The sequence below is a fragment of the Tachysurus vachellii genome, chromosome 7, assembly GCF_030014155.1.
Source record: "Tachysurus vachellii isolate PV-2020 chromosome 7, HZAU_Pvac_v1, whole genome shotgun sequence".
In the NCBI taxonomy this organism is placed as follows: domain Eukaryota; kingdom Metazoa; phylum Chordata; class Actinopteri; order Siluriformes; family Bagridae; genus Tachysurus; species Tachysurus vachellii.
In genome coordinates, this window is record NC_083466.1 from 31,426,587 (window position 1) to 31,448,685 (window position 22,099).

Sequence of the window (22,099 nt, forward strand, 5' to 3'; positions counted from 1 at the left end):
TTGATACCATTGACAATGTTATTTTACTTGATAGGCTAAAACATGTTGGTGTTTAAGGGAAAAAAGCTGATTTGACAGATCGATATCAGTTCGTAGATCTAAATGGTGACTACTCTAATGCTCGGTGTTCTGCAAGGTTCTGTTTTAGGCCCATTGCTTTTCTCACTATATATGCTACCCCTTGGTGCAAGTATTCGTAAACATGGTATTAGCTTCCTCCAATACCCAGAACAGCACTATGGAATGTCACAGAGGTTTAAAATCTTTTCAAATGTTCTTTAAACTAAAGGGTGAACTATGCTAATATGAAGAGGAAAAATCCTTACATTCAGCATGTTGTCACCATGCTAACTGTAATTTCCCTGCTAATAATTGACCCCTTACACACAGCACATTCTTTGATGTGTTCTTTCACATGAACTTGCTTTTATTAATGACAATTTGTCTGACACATAAACACACAAACACTGTCCTCATGGCATTGTGAGGAATAAAAAACATCATGTGTAAGTTTGGCTGAAACATTGGCTAATCATTCTTTTCCAGTACTTCCTTTCTTGCTGGCTGCTAAAACAATACTCAGGGTATTTTAGCAAAACAAACCATATTTAAACTTTTTTGTTGTTGTTGTTGTTTTTACTTCTTATTCTTCAGTGTGATGCAATAATTCCAAAATAATTCCAAAAGATTGTATTTTTCCTGACTATAAGTGTCTGTGATTTGTAAAAGAGAAAGAACTTCAACAGAAGCAGAACTGTCTCTGCTGTCTGGGTCAGAGGGGCATATACACTCTCTCCCATGTCAGTCACAGCATCACTACTCAATTGGGGGCCTATGTGGGCTCCTGAATGTGTAAGAGGGTAGAAGGCATGTTAGAGAAGACGAGTGTTAGAGAGTGGCAACTGCAGGAGACCAAATAAGAAATGGAATAAGAGTGGAATAAAAAAGCATAAGAATAAGTTTTTTTTACTTGCAGAGGTCACATGAATATCTGAATAAAAAGAGGTTATGTCAAATGTAATCAGCCAATCACAGACCTGATCATGTGAATTTGAAACTTCTAAAATAATACCAGATTTATATTAGAACATTACAACACAAGGTAAAACTGGGTAAAGAATAAGAAGTCGCGCTGCTTTTGAGAACTGATTTGGCTTGATATAAAACCCTTATAGTCTGGCAAATACATCAATCACTATAAATATTCATATTAATATTTATAATATTTGTGAGGTGAGTCCCATCCTAGTGCAGAAGATCATTAATATAAAAGATAAATGTCTCGCCTGCTCGTAAAATGTCCGAAAATAAATACATTATTGCTTCCTCAGTAGCCACGCCCCCTTTATATTTACACATTCTTATAAAAACTTGTCTAAAGCCAAAACACACCTTATATCGTCAAATGTGTTACATTAGTTCACTTTAGCTTCTTCTACGTCATGTTTACATGCTTTGTTGTCATGATGATAAAGTGTGACATAGATGTAACATCCTGACAGTACACACACACGCACACATACACACAAACTACAAACACACAGGGTCTGACATTTGCCCTGCCTTAGAAGTCTCATTCTGTCGTATTACCCGATCCCTCACTTGTCAATAAAGGTTTAGGGCTTAGTGATTAGGGTTTAGTATTTAGAGCTCACTCCATTATTTACTACCCTTCCTCAGTAGTGTGCACATCTGCCCTGAAGCTCATTCACAAAAGCGGTCATCTAAACAACAAGGTGATCCTTCTTTTTCTTAAAGAGGCGACTTAAAACCCTAAAAGAGAGGTTTAGGGTTTAGTGTCCAGAGTCAGGGGTTTAGGGTTTAGTGTCCAGAGTCAGGGGTTTAGGGTTTAGTGTCCAGAGTCAGGGGTTTAGGGTTTAGTGTCCAGAGTCAGGGGTTTAGGGTTTAGTGTCCAGAGTCAGGGGTTTAGGGTTTAGTGTCCAGAGTCAGGGGTTTAGGGTTTAGGGTTTAGTGTCCAGAGACAGGGGTTTAGGGTTTAGTGTCCAGAGACAGGGGTTTAGGGTTTAGTGTCCAGAGACAGGGGTTTAGGGTTTAGTGTCCAGAGACAGGGGTTTAGGGTTTAGTGTCCAGAGACAGGGGTTTAGGGTTTAGTGTCCAGAGACAGGGGTTTAGGGTTTTAACAATGAACATATAGTGAGAACACTGTAAACTTGTGGCATTCTCTCTGAAACTCCACTCTAACTCAGCACCATTGTTAGTATTTCTGTTTGTCACAATATTTTCTAACAAATCTTTCCTTAAAATCCAACAAACAAGTATTCTGAGTGAGTGTGACTGATCAGGATGAAGGTATTACTGAATTAAAGTGTCATACAGAGCCAGAGGAGAAACCTGAACACTCCAGTGTTAATAAACACTTTGTTCTGTGACCTTCACATCGGAACCCTGTACGAAAGTGAAAACATTACTCTGTCTACTCGTTATTAAACAGTCTTTTTCATCATGAATGTTTTCAACAAGTAATTTTTCTTTCTCTCTCTCTGATGAGTTCTTTAGCTAAATAATATACATCCATACATGTGTTTGTTAAAACGTCTGAGGCCAGGCTCGATCACATCAAGGAACCCAAAGTCACTGAAATGACAAGCTTCTTATCATACATCCTGTGTCAGGATCATTCAGGATCTCGAGCCAGTCTACTGTAATACGTTATTGACACAGTTGATGACCACTGTTTAGGGTTCAGTGGTTCACTTAAAGGTTTAGAGATTGGTGTTTAGTGGGTAGAGTTTAAAGTTTAAAATCTTTAAAGACTTTCTGGCTTGGCACTGCACACACACTCACACACATACACACATACACATACACAGACACACACACTGTTTAGCGGCTGTGTTTTTTGGCCATGTCTTGTTTAGCTCTTTTTCTTTTGTACAAAGCACACTAATAAAAAATTACATTAAAACTAGTTTCCAGTGAATTGGGATGTGGCCGGTTCCACAGCCGCCATTTCTCTTAATTAGTCATTATCATGTTAAAGCTTCACTACTGAGAGTTGTTCACTTCACAGTCACTCAGCAGTAGTGAATCAGTGTGATTTAGGTCAACTCCTCTTTCTTCCATTCAGCACCCTTTAAATCTCCCGTCTTCTGTCATGCTCCTCCCTTTTGTTTATGCCAGTAAATCCCTTTGCAGCAGCTTGAGGGAAGCATCCAAATGCAAAGGATTTGATAATTATTCTCACCATGTCAACACCCGTCAGGATGATGCTTCCCCTTTAGCAGTGCTGATGGTACAGTCCACAGCTGAGTCTATAGGAGAGGAAGTGGTTGAGTCCACCTTAAAGGGTGGAACTGGATCTGTCACAGTCAGAGGTAATGAATGTAACACGGTTTCATCTAAAATGGCTGGTGACAGAGGCTCTGAAGGGGTGGAGCATGTCTGAGGGAGTGGGGACAGTAGCAGATCAGAGTCAATAGGAGAGGAGGAGGATGGAGGAGGACAGAATGAAAGTGAAGGCAGAGCTAGATTTGTAGTGGTTGGGTTTATGAGTTCAGGAAGGTCCACAGACGCACCTTCTGGAGACTTGGTGACATCATCCATTATAGGTGGGGTTTCATGATCTAGCATGACTGGGGATGTGCTAGTTTGACTAGAAGATGGGGTTTCTGAGGCAACAGGAGGTGTGGCATTGACAATAAGATCAGGAAGTGAATCTGTTGTTGTAGGTTTTGCACTGTCGTGCTGCCCGAGTACACTAAGGCTCACAGCATTAAGTTCATCAGCAGGTTCCTCATCACGGTCTTCAGCAGGTCCGATGGTGGACGAGGCTGTAGACTCAACAGTGGAGACAGCTACATCTCGTAGAGGCGTGTCTCTAACACTTAAGTCTTTAGCACGATCATTGGTGTGTTCTTCGTTAGCGTAGTTGCGGCCATGGGGGCCGGGCAGCAGGTGAAGCTGCTCTGCAGGTTTCTTGTGGGGTGGCAGCAGGGGGTGGCGGGTGTAGCCCTCACCCTCTGACAAAGACTCTGGCAGGGGCTGGTGGCGTGACTCAGGGAGCAGCAGGATGCAGATAATGCAGATGAGCGTGCAGCAGGCGAAGATCACATGGTGGAGGAAGTAGCCTTTCTGATTATGTAGCTCCATGATGGGCGCAGTTAGCATCCCAAACCCAGCACTCGCGAACACCAGACCAAGACCTCCACCCCTGACCAGCATAATACACACACAGACTTGAGTCACAGAATTATTCACTTTGTATACATTGTTAGAATGGCATTTTTGTCCTAATGTACATTCCACCATAGAGAACATCACAGGGATAGATATATAGTATCATACATTTTAAATTAAGCTTTTTTAAGCAATTTTAAACTTTAATTGTATATACTAATTTATTTATTTTTATACTTATTTCTTCTTCTTCTTCTTCTTCTTCTTCTTCTTCTTATTATTATTATTATTATTATTATACATCTATTTCTTTTTCTCTCTCTTCTGTTTCCATACTTCTGTAAAGCTGCTTTGATACAATGGGAAATTGTTTTTTTTACTACTTAATGCTGCCCTCCAGTGCATTAGGGATGGTACATTCCAGCAGGCTGAGTGCAGTGTGGACAAGCTTACCTGATGACGGTGGGGGTGATCTCTGCACAGAAAAAGATGCTCAGATTGCTGACAGCCTGAGAGGAGAACATGCCAATGATGGAGAACGCCACATGGAAGTCTGACTTCAGAGTTTCTGACTCTAGAGAGAGAGAATTAAATAAAGAATAGCTTGAGAGAAAACACACTAATATGCTAATACTTATTCAGGTCTATAAACATTGGGACATTATTTTATTTATGGCATTTCAAATTCAAATTCAATTTATTTGTATAGCGCTTTTAACAATTCACATTATCTCAAAGCAGCTTTAGAGAAGTATAAAAACAGAAGAGAGAGAAAAAGAAATAAATATATATAATAAGAAGAAAAAATAAGAATAAAAATAAATAAATGAATACATACAATTAAAGTTTAAAATTAATTTAAAAATATTAAACATATTAATAATTTAAAATACTATACATCTATCTCTATCCCTAATGAGCAAGCTGTAGGCGACAGCGACAAGGAAAAACTCCCTGAGATGATAAGATGAAGAAACCTTGAGAGGAACCAGACTCAGAAGTGAACCTCATCCTCATTTGGGTGACACTCTACAGTAAATAGTGTAAATGTAAATAATGTCCTTTCTACAACAGTTTATAATAGTGCAGCCGAGAGCTCCTGAGGAACTAATGGGTCATCATAAACTCTGAGTTCACCACAGACCTGATTGCTGATAAACACCAGAACATACAGCTGACTGACACAACATTGGTTCAGAAGAAGGCATTAGGTAGGCACCCTTATACAGAGTGACGCACATTTATCTCATTCATACAGCTGAGCAATTGAGGGTTATGGGCCTTGCTCAGGGTCCCAGGAGTGGCAGCTTAGTAGCCCTGGGATTTAAACTTATAACCTTCCGATCAGTAGTCCAACACCTTAACCACTGAGATACCACTTCCAGATTTTTCTGTTTTTCACAGTACACTGGGGTTGAAATGAAATGAGCACAAAGTGCAGTTTCAGGTTTCATTTGAGGGAATATATCCAAATCAGATATTGCCTCTTACCATACACTCCTGGCCAAATTCTCTTCAGACATGACTTCTGCCAAGACTTCCTTGAACAAGGAAAAGTTTGAAGCTTCTGCACAGGACCCTCGTTAACTCCACAACATCTCATCACTGACTGCTGAAGACTGCTTCTTTTTACAACAAGAATATAAAGAAAATATGCCAGACCTTCACTTTTGCCCCAACCACACCTACATCTGACAGTCAGGATTGTTTTACTCCTTCATTGTCACATTTCTCAACTGTAGCAGCAGAAGAGATTTGACAACTCATCTGGTCTTGCAATCCTACCACCTGCTCATCGGCTCCAGTCCTTCCACTATGCTCCAGACCATCTCACAAGACCTTCTCCCCTTCGTCACCACAATCATCAATGGATCAATAACATCTGATCATGTACCAACTACCTTCAAGTAAGCAAGTGTGAGTTATTACCATCCTGAAGAAACCTGCTCTGGATCCATCAGACATCATTAACTATAGACTGGTATCAATTCACTCTTTTCTTTCGAAAATTCTTGAATGTGACTCGCTCATGTCAGTTCTTCTCTACATCAGAAGGATTCAGTCATTTTTGTCCACACAGGTTGCTCAGGTACTTGTTCAGTTTCTTGTTATCTCAAGACTGGATTACTGCAGCTCTCTCTGTCAGGTCTACATATGGACACAATTTGTCCTCTACATAAAACACTGATGCTTGTCTACAAAGCCAAAAATGGACAAGCTCCCTCTTACCTCAAACCTGTTATAACTCCTCACTCTGCACCTTACACCCTCAGAGCTACCAGCACTACTCCACTGGTCCCACACTCTTTTCTGTTTTTTGAGGTAGTGGAATAAACTTTCCCTAGATGTCCGAACAGCTGAGTCAAGAAGACCTACATCTTCATGAAATACTTGAATTAGCACTTTTCCCAGTTTGTTGTATGTATGTATTATAAAAAAACCCTGAACAGAGTTTATGTTGATAGTATCAAAACTCTGTAACCTTGTGAACCAGTGTTAATGTATTCAACATTAGGGACTTAAAAGCACTGTTGTACATCACTCTGGATAATTTATATTAAGTAATCAATATTTATTGTTTCAACTCTAATGTATTGTAGTAGCCCAAACTCTTTACTACAAAGCCATGTTTTTATTCAATTTAGAAACTTAGAAACAAAAAAATGCTACATGGTGCTGTAATTATAGACCCCACTCATGGTGCTGTAACTATAGACCCCACTCATGGTGCTGTAACTATAGACCCCACTCATGGTGCTGTAATTACAGACCCCACTCATGGTGCTGTAACTATAGACCCCACTCATGGTGCTGTAACTATAGACCCCACTCATGGTGCTGTAATTACAGACCCCACTCATGGTGCTGTAACTATAGACCCCACTCATGGTGCTGTAACTATAGACCCCACTCATGGTGCTGTAATTACAGACCCCACTCATGGTGCTGTAATTACAGACCCCACTCATGGTGCTGTAACTATAGACCCCACTCATGGTGCTGTAATTACAGACCCCACTCATGGTGCTGTAATTACAGACCCCACTCATGGTGCTGTAACTATAGACCCCACTCATGGTGCTGTAATTATAGACCCCACTCATGGTGCTGTAATTATAGACCCCACTCATGGTGCTGTAATTACAGACCCCACTCATGGTGCTGTAATTACAGACCCCACTCATGGTGCTGTAACTATAGACCCCACTCATGGTGCTGTAACTATAGACCCCACTCATGGTGCTCTAATTATAGTACCCTTTCAAGGTGCCATAACTATAGACTACACTCATGGTGCTGTAACTATAGACCCCACTCATGGTGCTGTAATTACAGACCCCACTCATGGTGCTGTAACTATAGACCCCACTCATGGTGCTGTAACTATAGACCCCACTCTTGGTGCTGTAACTATAGGCCGCACTCATGGTGCTGTAACTATAGACCCCACTCATGGTGCTCTAATTATAGTACCCTTTCATAGTGCCGTAACTATAGACCCCACTCATGGTACTGTAACTATAGACCCCACTCATGGTGCTGTAACTATAGGCCGCACTCATGGTGCTGTAATTATAGACCCCACTCATGGTGCTGTAACTATAGACCCCACTCATGGTGCTGTAACTATAGACCCCACTCATGGTGCTGTAATTATAGACCCCACTCATGGTGCTGTAACTATAGACCCCACTCATAGTGCTCTAATTATAGTACCCACTCATGGTGCTGTAACTATAGACCCCACTCATGGTGCTGTAACTATAGACCCCACTCATGGTGCTGTAACTATAGACCCCACTCATGGTGCTGTAACTATAGACCCCACTCATGGTGCTGTAACTATAGACCCCACTCATGGTGCTGTAACTATAGACCCCACTCATGGTGCTGTAATTATAGACCCCACTCATGGTGCTGTAACTATAGACCCCACTCATGGTGCTGTAACTATAGACCCCACTCATGGTGCTGTAACTATAGACCCCACTCATGGTGCTGTAACTATAGACCCCACTCATGGTGCTGTGACTATAGTACTCACTCATGGTGCTGTGACTATAGTACCCTTTCATGGTGCTGTGACTATAGTACCCACTCATGATGCTGTAACTATAGTACCCACTCATGGTGCTGTAACTATAGACCCCATTCATGGTGCTGTAACTATAGACCCCATTCATGGTGCTGTAACTATAGACCCCACTCATGGTGCTGTAACTATAGACCCCACTCATGGTGCCATAACTATAGTACCCACTCATGGTGCTGTGACTATAGTACCCTTTCATGGTGCTGTGACTATAGTACCCTTTCATGGTGCCGTAACTATAGACCCCACTCATGGCGCCGTTACTATAGACCTCACTCATGGTGCTGTAACTATAGACCCCACTCATGGTGCTGTGACTATAGTACCCACTCATGGTGCTGTAACTATAGACCCCACTCATGGTGCTCTAATTATAGTACCCTTTCATAGTGCCGTAACTATAGACCCCACTCATGGTGCTGTGACTATAGTACCCTTTCATGGTGCTGTAACTATAGACCCCACTCATGGTGCTGTAACTGTAGTACCCACTCACGGTGCTGTAACTATAGTACCCACTCATGGTGCTGTAACTATAGTACCCACTCATTGTGCTGTAACTATAGACACCACTCATGGTGCTGTAACTATAGTACCCACTCATGGTGCTGTAACTATAGTACCCACTCATGGTGCTGTAACTATAGTACCCACTCATGGTGCTGTGACTATAGTACCCATTCATGGTGCTGTAACTATAGACCCCACTCACGGTGCTCTAATTATAGTACCCTTTCATTGTGCAGTAACTATAGACCCCACTCATATTGCCGTAACTACAGTATAGACTCCACTCATGGTGCCATAACTATAGACCCCACTCATGGTGCCGTAACTATAGACCCAACTCATTTTGCAGTAACTATAGACCCCACTCATGGTGCCGTAACTATAGTACCCACACATGGTGCTGTGACTATAGTACCCTTTCATGGTGCCGTAACTATAGGACCCCACTCATGGTGCTGTAACTATAGACCCCACTCATGGTGCTGTAACTGTAGTACCCACTCATGGTGCTGTAACTATAGTACCCACTCATGGTGCTGTAACTATAGTACCCACTCATGGTGCTGTAACTGTAGTACCCACTCATGGTGCTGTAACTATAGTACCCACTCATGGTGCTGTAACTATAGTACCCACTCATGGTGCTGTAACTATAGTACCCTTTCATGGTGCTGTAACTATAGACCCCACTCATGGTGCTGTAACTATAGGACCCTTTTCATGGAGCTGTGACTATAGTACCCTTTCATGGTGCTGTAATTATAGACCCCACTCATGGGGCTGTAACTGTAGTACCGACTCATGGTGCTGTAACTATAGTACCCACTCATGGTGCTGTATCTATAGTACCCACTCATGGTGCTGTAACTATAGTACCCTTTCATGGTGCTGTAACTATAGTACCCTTTCATGGTGCTGTAACTATAGTACCCTTTCATGGTGCTGTAACTATAGTACCTCACTCATGTTAAAAGTGTAAGTGCTCAGAAGGTTGGAGTGTCAGAACAGCTTGGTTGTAAGATCTAAACACAAACAAACAATAATAGGAGAGATAAAAAGCAGGTGTGTGTGTGCATGCTTGACGTACCTATCTTAAGCTGGACGCTATATTTTCCAACCACTAAATCAAGCAGGAACATACAAAGACAAACACACAGATCAGACACATTAGTGTACAATTGTCACAGTATTGTGTGTGCTTTGTTACTCGTTTTTTTTTAATCATTTTTATGCATCATTAATTACTTCCTGTTTCTGTTTTGTTTTTCATTATTTTGCTCTAGCTCCTGCTCACATTTCACCCTGTGACTCCAGAACCTTCTGTGATATGCTAAAGGAGGGATATAATTTAATTAAATTCATTTGTATAGTACTTGTAACAATTCATAAAATTAGATAATATAAAATAAATGTAATGTTTAAAATTAAGTTACTATATATCTCTAACATTTATCCCTATCCCTAATGAGCAAGCCAGAGGCGATGGTGGCAAGGAAAAACTACCTAATATGATATGAGGAAGAAACAATGAGAGGAACCAGACTCAGAAGGGAACCCATCCTTTTTTGGGTGTCAATATGATATAATATAATATAATGGGGTGCTTGATCCTGATATACTTCTATAACCCCTTCTAACTGATTCAAGTGATTATGAATCATTATTATAACTGTGTTTTATGCTATGGTGTCCAGCAGTGTTAACTGTGTTAAAAGGAACGTGAGTGTGGCCATCATCAGTTTATCTTTAAATTTATTGTATTAAATTGTGGTTATTAACTCTTTCATAATTGAAACCTCAATTCCTGTCACTAATTCTACACATTCTATTAAAATAACACAGAAATTATTAATCTGGGTGTGTGTATGTTTGTGCACATGCCTCTGTGTGTGTGTGTGTGTGTGTGTGTGTGTGTCTTCTCACAGTTGAGCAGGCCAAGCTGCAGTAACGATGCCAGTGCAGTGATAATCATGAACATTAGTAAACCCCCCCGACGTCCCATAATTCCCACTGCTGGACACAATGCAAGGCCAGTTGCCACAGCGATTCCTGCCAACGTGTAATAATCAGCATAGAAGTTGTGGAACATGGTGGTGCGCTCATTATCCTGATCCATCATACTGCGTGCAAAACAGTGATGGATTCCATAACCAGTTAACCTAGAGAGAGAGAGAGAGAGAGAGAGAGAGAGAGAGAGAGAGAGAGAGAGAGAGAGAGAGAGAGAGAGAATTAAATACAAACAAGGAAAAAAGTGTGTGTAAAGTTCTCTTCAGTTAAGAGAGTAGAAAATCGAGGGATATTTACGAGTTGACACACAGGACCACAATGTTCTTCCACAGGTTCCTTGTGCCCACCATCTTCACTATACATGTCTTCTTTGGTGGTTTCTCCAAAACTCTGTTCAGCTCTGAAATACAAACACAGTCACAAAATCTTTAAATAATGTTGTCCAGGTGAGGTTGTGTATACCTATGATGAGTTTGTGTGTGTCCAGGTAAAAGTGTGTGTCTGTGTCTATATGAGGTTGGTGTGTGTCTGGTGTGTGTATCCAGGTGAGGGTGTGTACCTGTGATAAGTTCATGTGTGTCCACATTTGTGTTGTTTTTCTTAGCAACGCGCTCAATAAGCCATTTGGACCGAGTGTACTGCTGCGTTGCTAACAACCAGCGCAGAGACTCTGGAAATAACCTGAACACACACACATACACAACGCATGAAACATGCATGACAGTCAAAAACAGGCAGACAAACAGCTGCACAGACTAATAAACAGATAGACAGAGAGGTGGTCTGACCATATGTATGACAGCATTAGCGACAGTGGGCAGATGGTGACAGCTTGCAGGATCTTCCAATCAGAGCATATAGCAGCAAGCCCTGGCATTAACAGCTGCCCTGCTAACACCACAAAGTTAGCAACCATGGTCATGGAGAAACGCCAGCCAGGCAGACAAAGCTCAATTCCTGAAAACACACACAGTGACATTAGTGTTAGAAACTTGACTGACCTGAGAATTGGGAGCTATGTTCTGATGAAGACTCATCATCCAGATAAAAGAGGGTGATTAGAGTGACTGATTACAATGAGGGAGTGTGATAACAGAGTGTGTGCAATTGTGAGTGTGTGATTATAGCCAGTGTGCATATAACTAGTGTGTGATTATAAAGTGCATGGTTATAAGTGTTTGGTTATAGAATATGTGATTATAGAGGGTATGTGGTTTTAGCTAGTGTGTGATTATAGAGTGTGATTATAGTCAGTGTGAGATTATATAGTGTGTGACTATAGGGCGCATGTGTTTATAGTGTTTGATTATAGCCAGTGTATGACTATAGCTAGTGTGTGTTTAGAGTGTAATTATAGTGCGCATGTGATTATAGAGTGTAATTATAGTGCACATGTGATTATATAAAGTGTGATTATAGCCAGTGTGTGTTTACAGAGTGTCTGATTATAGCCAGTGTGCATAAAGCTAGTGTGTGATTATAAAGTGCATGGTTATAGTGTTTGGTTATAGAATATGTGATTATAGAGGGTATGTGATTATAGAGTGTGGTTATAGACAGTGTGTGATTATAGAGTGTGATTATAAACAGTGTGTGATTATAGTGTGATTATAGAGTGTGATTATAGACAGTGTGTGATTATAGAGTGTGATTATAAACAGAGTGTGATTATAGTGTGATTATAGTGTGATTATAGAGTGTGATTATAGTGTGTGATTATAGTCAGTGTGTGATTACAAAGTGTGATTATAGACAGTGTGAGATTATTATGTGTAATAATATTGTGTGATTATAGCCAGTGTGTGAATATAGCCAGTGTGTGATTATAGAGTGTGATTATAAACAGTGTGTGATTATAGTGTGTGATAATATTGTGTGATTATAGCCAGTGTGTGATTATAGAGTGTGATTATAAACAGTGTGTGATTATAGTGTGTGATAATATTGTGTGATTATAGCCAGTGTGTGATTATAGAGTGTGATTATAAACAGTGTGTGATTATAGTGTGTGATAATATTGTGTGATTATAGCCAGTGTGTGATTATAGAGTGTGATTATAAACAGTGTGTGATTATAGTGTGTGATAATATTGTGTGATTATAGCCAGTGTGTGATTATAGAGTGTGATTATAAACAGTGTGTGATTATAGTGTGTGATAATATTGTGTGATTATAGCCAGTGTGTGAATATAGTCAGTGTGTAATAATATAGTGTGATTATAGCCAGTGTGTGATTATAGAGTGTGATTATAAACAGCGTGTGATTATAGTGTGATTATAGAGTGTGATTATAGAAAATGTGTGATTATAGTGAGATTATAGTGTGATTATAGACAGTGTGCGATTATAGAGTGTGATTATAGTGTGATTATAAACAGTGTGTGATTATAGTGTGATTATAGTGTGATTATAGACAGTGTGTGATTATAGAGTGTGATTATAGTCAGTGTGTGATTACAGAGTGTGATTATAGACAGTGTGAGATTATATTGTGTAATAATATTGTGTGATTATAGCCAGTGTCTGAATATAACCAGTGTGTGATTATAGAGTGTGATTATAAACAGTGTGGGATTATAGTGTGATAATATTGTGTGATTATAGCCAGTGTGTGAATATAGTCAGTGTTTAATAATATAGTGTGATTATAGTCAGTGTGTGATTATAGAGTGTGATTATAAACAGTGTATGATTATAGTGTGATTATAGAGTGTGATCATAGACAATGTGTGATTATAGTGAGATTATAGTGTGATTATAGACAGTGTGTGATTATAGAGTGTGATTATAAACAGTGTGGGATTATAGTGTGATAATATTGTGTGATTATAGCCAGTGTGTGAATATAGTCAGTGTTTAATAATATAGTGTGATTATAGCCAGTGTGTGATTATAGAGTGTGATTATAAACAGTGTATGATTATAGTGTGATTATAGAGTGTGATTATAGACAATGTGTGATTATAGTGAGATTATAGTGTGATTATAGACAGTGTGTGTTTACAGAGTGTCTGATTATAGCCAGTGTGCATAAAGCTAGTGTGTGATTATAAAGTGCATGGTTATAGTGTTTGGTTATAGAATATGTGATTATAGAGGGTATGTGATTATAGAGTGTGGTTATAGACAGTGTGTGATTATAGAGTGTGGTTATAAACAGTGTGTGATTATAGTGTGATTATAGAGTGTGATTATAGACAGTGTGTGATTATAGAGTGTGATTATAAACAGAGTGTGATTATAGTGTGATTATAGAGTGTGATTATAGAGTGTGATTATAGTGTGTGATTATAGTCAGTGTGTGATTACAGAGTGTGATTATAGACAGTGTGAGATTATTATGTGTAATAATATTGTGTGATTATAGCCAGTGTGTGAATATAGCCAGTGTGTGATTATAGAGTGTGATTATAAACAGTGTGTGATTATAGTGTGTGATAATATTGTGTGATTATAGCCAGTGTGTGAATATAGCCAGTGTGTAATAATATAGTGTGATTATAGCCAGTGATTATAGAATATATGATTATAGAATGTGCAATTATATAGGGTGTATAATTAAAGCGTGTGATTATAGAGTGTGATTATAGCCAGTGTGATTACAGTGTGTTTATAGGGTGTTTATAGAGTTTGTGATAAAAGAATGTGTGATTATAGAGGGTGTGTGATTATAGCCAGTGAGTGGTTATAGTGTATGATTATAGCCAGTGTGTGATTATAGAGGGTGTGTGATTATAGCCAGTGTGATTATAGAGTATGTAATTAAAAGTGTGTGGTTATAGCAAGGGTCTGATTATTATAGTGAGTGTGTGGAAATAGCAAATGCTTGATATTAACATGTGAGTCTTTTGCAGCTAGATTTAGCTCTGGCTGTGTGTCCTCAACCTCTGCTGCTGTGTATACACACAACACCCACTAACTGCACACACACGCACACAAACACACACTGACCCTTTTCCCTCTTTCCAAAACATGACCCACATTACGAAGAGGTGAATTTCATTAGTTCACTACTGTCGTTTCCCAAACCACATGCCCTACTGTCTCTGTAGGCCTACTGACAAAGTGTGTGAGGGTGAATGTGAGTCATGTCTCATTACTCACTCAGGACATAGAGGGAGAGAGTGATCCCAGCGAGCCAGAATCCCTCAAAGAACCGGAGTGTGCTAAACATGGTAACATTAATGGAGAAGGCCACAGATATCCCAAACACAAGAGTGAAGAACACCGACACCACCAGTACTGTGTGACGCCCAAACCTGCAGACAAATCAGGAAGTTAGTCAGGTTAGCTCTCTCTCTCTCTCTCTCTCTCTCTCTTTCTCTCTTTCACCTGCTCTCTCACTCAAACACACACAAACTCACACATCATACAGAAGAAAAACACATCTCTCACTGAGGCTAATCATTTAGCATAATCATTTAGACCTGACTTATTTCATCTCATACATTACCCTGAACCTCACTGACCTCAGGAGTATTAGTACATTATTAACAAAAGACTAGGACCTAAGACTAAAATTACACTCTAATTACATTTAGCATCAACTGCAAACTGCCAACAGTTCCACATTTTGAGGAGAGTCAACATTAGCTAGCTAACACAATGCTCAATAAGATAGGGAACTTATCTTTATAATGTGTGTTCTACTTTAGTGAATAAAACTCAAGTAAGTTTTCTGTCAGCTCTGACTTCACTTCAACGAATATGTTTCTGTGACGATGCTAGCTGTTGATGCTAAATGTAATTACTTTAGTCAGGTGCTGGCTTTCTGATGGTAAATTAAGAAGTTCTAGACAATTTGTCTGTTTCCAGCATTACTGTTAAACCGCAGGTCAACAGTGTTGCCATGAACATAATACTGCTGTATGTTTGAGTCACACCTGAATACAGAAACAATGACACCAAGCTAAATTCTAGAACCCTATTCTTTCCTTTCAAAGTCTTCAAATGATCTCTGATAAAGACCAAACCATACAGCTGACTGACATAACATTGGTTCTAAGGATGCTAGTCCTTGTCTGTGTTAGATACAGAACTAGCAGGGGATTAACTGAGTGTTATTTGCTTTGATGTTGCACACCTCTATTACACCTCTTACACACTAATTTCTACAAATTCATATTATATTTGATCCTGTAGTTATTTTGAATCCCTTATATTCAATTCAATATTATTTGTATAGCTCTTTGTATTTTATAGAGCTGTTAGTTAGCTATTTATGCTAGCTTTTCACTGTATTATGATATTTAACATCACAGCAATGCTAGCTAGCTTTAGTAAACACTGTCTATAAGCTCAGGGTGCAGCAGAGGGACTACTACACTCTCCACACTGGCACTTCCTCAGTGGACCATGTTTTAAAAAAGAAATTTATGAAGACTGTGCGGGCTCATTTTGTGACAGGTCATAAAGTTAGCTAAAAGTAAACAAGAATGGCGCTTTAGGGAGAAGGTTTAGCATGACATTTCCCATAATTCCTCAGCATGATCACATGATCAGGAACTCACCAATCAGCCAGCACTCCAAGAACCAGGTATCCGAATATGGAACCAACCAGCAGGGAAAACTTTGCGATGTGTACCTTCCACGCAGAATCACACACCAGATTCCACTAAGAAAACACACACAATACATACACATAATGAATCATTTGTGATTGTGACAGGATTATTATCTAAGTGCCAGGATAATCAACAGTGTATGTCTGTGTGTGTGTGTGTGTGTGTGTGTGTGTGTGTGTGTGTGTGTGCACATGTCACTGTCTCACCTCCACACCTGTCTCTGTGACACTACATGCTGATCTCACACAGCAGCTGAATTAATCAGACGGATGTGTGAGTAAGTACACACTGAGCTGATACGGTTTAAACGGCAGGTTTAAACTGTACATGTTAGAGCTCAGTAATAATCTCCTTGTTTTACTTTTACATTAGAATAAATCGACATTGTGGTGTGATGAAGTGCAGTCGCTCTTAACACATACTCAGGTGTTTAATTCCTCTCACACTTCAGCAATTTACCAGCAGAATGACATTGAACTTTTCTCCCTTTAATTATTATATATATAACACTTTAGCTATAAAATTATTGGTAACCCCCACAAGTAGTGTTAAGGCTTTAGCTTTGCTTGGCCCATGTATTAAAGGGGTGTGTGTGTGTGTGTGTGTGTGTGTGTGTGTGTGTGTGTGTGTGTGTGTGTGTGTGTGTGTGTGAGTGTGTGTGTGAGAGAGAGAGAGAGAGAGAGAGAGAGAGAATTTATGGGGCATCCTAATCTTAGGAACAGGTGATGAACTTTCCCCTGAAAGAGCAGTGGTGGGAAAAGGACAAACACACACACACACACACACAGAAACCTTAAGTATTGATGTCACCTGGCAACCAGAGAGACAAATGAGAGTGTGTGGGTTTGTTTAGAACCGGTTTGTCCAGCGTGTGTGTGTTTGTGAGAGAAACAGAGAACAGGAACAGGTTAACTTTGTCTGTATGTGACAAACACACACACACACAATCTGGATCACTGGATCATGTGATTGTATCATGTGACCACAACTTGGAGGGCAAACACACACGCACACAAACACACACACACACACACACATAGATGATTCCCATACCCGCTGACCACAGCACTTCCTGTTTCAGTGTGAGTTCAGTATCGGTTACCAGTGATATGTATACATATTTGTAGGAATGTAATTTGTGTTATTTTTGTGTCTTTGATTTTGTTGTTAATTCTAATTCTTATTATTTCTTTTAATAACTTATGATAATATTATCTACATAAAGACATTATCAACTAAACTACAACCACAACGTATTGAACTATACCAACAACGTACTGAACTACACACACAATGTACTGAACTACACACACAACATACTGAACTACACCCGCAATGTACTGAACTACACACACAATGTATTGATCTACACACACAATGTATTAAACTACACCCACAACATACTGAACCACACCCACAACGTATTGAACTATACCAACAACGTACTGAACTACACACACAATGCACACAATGTACTGAACTACACACACAACATACTGAACTACACCCGCAATGTACTGAACTACACCCACAATGTATTAATCTACACACACAATGTATTAAACTACACCCACAACATACTGAACCACACCCACAATGTACTGAACTACACACACAATGTATTGATCTACACACACAATGTATTAAACTACACCCACAACATAATGAACCACACCCATAATGTACTGAACCACACACACAATGTATTGATCTAAACACACAATGTATTAAACTACACACACAACATACTGAACCACACTCACAATGTACTGAACTACACACACAATGTATTGATCTACACACACAATGTATTAGACTACACACACAACATACTGAACTACACCCGCAATGTACTCAACTACACACACAATGTATTAAACTACACACACAGCATACTGAACTACACCCGCAATGTACTCAACTACACACACAACTTACTAAACTACATCCACAACGTATTGAACTATACCAACAACGTACTGAACTACACACACAATGTATTGATCTACACACAATGTATTAAACTACACACACAACATACTGAACTACACCCGCAATGTACTGAACTACACACACAACTTACTAAACTACATCCACAACGTATTGAACTATACCAACAGTGTACTGAACTTCACACACACAATGTATTAAACTACACACAACATACTGAACAACACTCATGACATGCAAGCATTCATATGGTTGTATGTGTTCAGTGTGTCACTTTGTTTATATTGGTTAACTACAGAATTGCAGAATTGGTGTAAATGTGCTGCAGCGCTTTATAAAATAGTTTAAAATTAATAGCTGCATTGTTTTTGATGTAAACTCGTCTCTCAGTGTGTGGACAGGCAGCTGGGCAAACTGTGTGTGTGTGTGTGTGTGTGTGTGTGTGTGTACTGAGTGTATTGGGTTACAGTTGATTGTGGGTTTGATCAGATGATGCACTTTAACACTTCATCAGTTATGCAGTGAATTAGGGAGTGAGGGAGTGATTTAGGGATGTGGAGAGTGGGAGCGTTGACATAACCAACTATAATCTGGTAACACACAGGATAGTGAAGTGCCCACTTCAGCATGGTGACTAATCAGTGTTATAATCCAATCTGTAATGACTAATCCAATCAAGGGCACCTGAATGACAGTTTTTAAACTCCTTCAGATTAACATTATGAGGTAACACTATAAGTCTATCTCTGAGATAGACACAAGTGCTAATCATGCTAACATCTATCTAAGAACAGATACTGAGCACAAAGCAGCGCACACACACAAACACACACACACATACACACACAAAGAGAGAGGTCAAAGTGCAAAGAGGAACCAATTACATCACTGAAGCCTAGGGCATGTGCTGATAATCATTTACACCACACAACACACTAGTTTACAACACTGAGGATAGAGAAGCTAACATACAGCTGTGATGTAACATGAGTCAGGTATATCTGAGCTATTCTCTCCATGTGTATTAAATCTCAGCTCCTTATCAGCTCGAAGCCTTCAGCCTTTCCAAACATGCTGACTGCTACACACTAAGAAAATCCACCTCAGGAAAAAAACACACCTTTTTGCGTAAAGGCAGTCCTGTAACTGAACTAACAGGCTCACTATGTGGCAGAGAAGCAGTCCTGTAACTGAACTAACAGTGTGCTGCATAGTAAATAGCATAATAAAGAGAGATGAATGCATGGAGTTTATATTTAAATGATAATAAGGAAGTGTGGCACAGTCCTGCTTAACCTTCATAAGAAAATGAAGAACAGTCTGGACATACTGAGGCTCTAAAGCATTAAAAAGTAATTATAAAACCTTACATGAATATGTAACTGTGCTCAGGTCTACATGTACACAGATATTTCTGAGATGTGTTTTGTGTGTTATTAATGTTCTAGGACTGGCTTCATGATCAGGACAAGCTAATGACCAGAGTTATTCAGTGCTCTGTAATTTCTTATAACATGTTTAATTTCATTTTCTTTTAGCAACCCTTGTGTGGAGGAGACAGACTCTGAGACTGCAAAGTTAGGATCAGACCCAGGAGAACACTTTGTATTCAAGTGGAACCTTAAGCAGCAGTTTCACCTCATCATCAGTCCACACACACACACACACACACACACACACACACACACACACACACACACACACACACACACACACATGCACACACACACATGCACAAACACACAAACAAACTCCTTGTGTTTGAAGTTTTCACCTTTAAAACATTTCTTCTTTCTTGAGGATTATTTGCTTGGCTGTGTGTATGTATGCATGTGTGTGTATGTATGCATGTGTGTGTGCATGTATGTATGCATGTGTGTGTGTATGTATGTATGTATGTGTGTGTTTGTGTATGTGTGTATGAATGTATGTGTGTGTGTTTGTGTAGGTGTGTGAGAATGTATGTATGTATGTGTGTGTGTGTGTTTGTGTAGGTGTGTGAGAATGTATGTATGTATGTAACCTAGTGCCTGTTTTTATTTATTTATTTTTATCTTATTTTCTAGGTCATAAGAAATAAACAATGTATTTCAAATGATACCAAGAAGTAGGACTGGGATCGGACCTGTCTGTGGATGACCTCCTAATGATGACTCGTCTTACATTAGGAAGAGCATCTTATACTGATACTAGGTATTGTTTAATGTCAAAAAACTTTATTTGATGATTTCATGGCTAAATTCAGCTAGCACACCATGAGAATAACAATGAAAGGAAATCTCACACTTCCGGATGATGAGCCTGAGAGAAAACATACGTACGGAATGTTTATTCTGAAAACAGGATAGGACCTAGAGCCGAGCCCTGAGGAACCCTGCACGTGAACCAAACCGAACCCAGTGCCAAAGGCCATGGATAAGTCTAGTCCAGTGTAGGTGAAGAATAGAGAGAGCTCAGTGGTGTAGACATGTGACGTCTGCTCATCAGGTCATGAGTTCAAGGCCCTCAACTCTCACTGCTCACATGAACAACCTGAGATACATGTAAGTCACTTTGGATAAGGATGTGAAAATATTTTTTTTTAGTTCTTGCATACTGCAATCTAAAAAATAAGCCGTTTATTTATCATTTTTTACTTTATTAGTATGGAGCTCATTCAGTGGACACCACCCATAGCAAATAGTGCATCTACTAGGCATCTACGTTCCTCTGTTTACAGAGTGGCCTGAAACCAGCACGACTGAACACAGAGTCAGAAATAGACAAAGTAAAACTTTACTTTTAACACTGATACATTATATAAGTATCAGCTTTATTTGAATCACATGTATTTACTTGTTAAATGTAAAACACTGAGTCTACAGTACACTGTGCTGAGGAGGAAAATATACATCACTCATTACAGTTAGCTAAATTGTTTTTATACAAACATCTGTTTTTCCACTTCGTCTATTAAACCTTGCTTAGGTTGAGGTCAAGACTGACATCATTCCGATATAAACAATTAGGAGGTAAGTCACTTTTGTTCATCTAAATACTAACTCCATATCTCTGAAGTGATATATGAACAGTTCTTTGCTGCTCAGTCCTCAGTGAAGTGCTTCCTGTTTATCTTGGTAGGTTTGAGGCTTTTGAAGGAGACACAGGTTGTAGAAGCAGTTGATCAGGTTCAGAAGGCAGTGGATTTCCTTCTTGTTGGTTTAAACTTTTAAATACTATACATGGACTTTTTAAATTACAAATTTAAATGTGAACATTTTGTGCAAAAACATTTGAATTAATGGTGAAAATCATTCCAGTCTAATCAGATCATCTCCACACTACAGTATTACACTGTGATGATGTCCAGTGACATTTAGAACTGATATCAGACTTTGTCCTTGTACTGTATGTGCAGAACCTCTCACTTCCACAGTACACAATCCTTACAGTGTTTAAATACCTCACTATTTTTGATTGTTCTGTTACATTTATCATTAAGAGCACTTTATGTGTGCACCGTGTCACTATAAGACACTGTGGGTAATGTTCCACTGTAGCACAGGAGTCTCACTGGATGTAGATGTTTAAAGCTTTCTTTATGCACATGGAACTTAATATAATCTTTAGCACCACTAACACTAGTTAGTGAAAGGAGTGACTTTCTTTCAGTGTAACAGGAAATGATGCACCAATCACCACCACAACCTGGAATGAATTGTGCAGGTTTCTTCGTCTCATATCGACGTAGACATAATAACTGGAGGCTAAAAAATAGACAAAACCGACAGTTTTTCAGCTGAAAAAAAAAAAGGAGGAACATTCTGAAGTGAAAAGACAAAGTGTCAGATATAATGG

The 22,099-nt window shown here is 39.4% G+C and overlaps 1 protein-coding gene across 1 annotated transcript in view; it reads right to left on the reverse strand.

Annotated features, from left to right (window-relative positions):
- Positions 1-394: 394 nt before the first annotated feature.
- The window catches only part of LOC132849171 (solute carrier family 22 member 23-like), a 27,196-nt gene continuing 5,491 nt past the window's right edge, over positions 395-22,099 (reverse strand). Inside the window, exons 2-10 of the mRNA XM_060875417.1 lie at positions 16,259-16,362; positions 14,853-15,007; positions 11,536-11,704; positions 11,307-11,428; positions 11,045-11,147; positions 10,664-10,899; positions 9,828-9,860; positions 4,591-4,711; positions 395-4,171 (exon numbers count right to left, since the gene is read on the reverse strand). Of these exons, the coding sequence (XP_060731400.1) occupies positions 3,220-4,171; positions 4,591-4,711; positions 9,828-9,860; positions 10,664-10,899; positions 11,045-11,147; positions 11,307-11,428; positions 11,536-11,704; positions 14,853-15,007; positions 16,259-16,362 (1,995 nt within the window). The 3' untranslated portion in view covers positions 395-3,219. The remainder of the gene's footprint in view (positions 4,172-4,590; positions 4,712-9,827; positions 9,861-10,663; positions 10,900-11,044; positions 11,148-11,306; positions 11,429-11,535; positions 11,705-14,852; positions 15,008-16,258; positions 16,363-22,099) is intronic.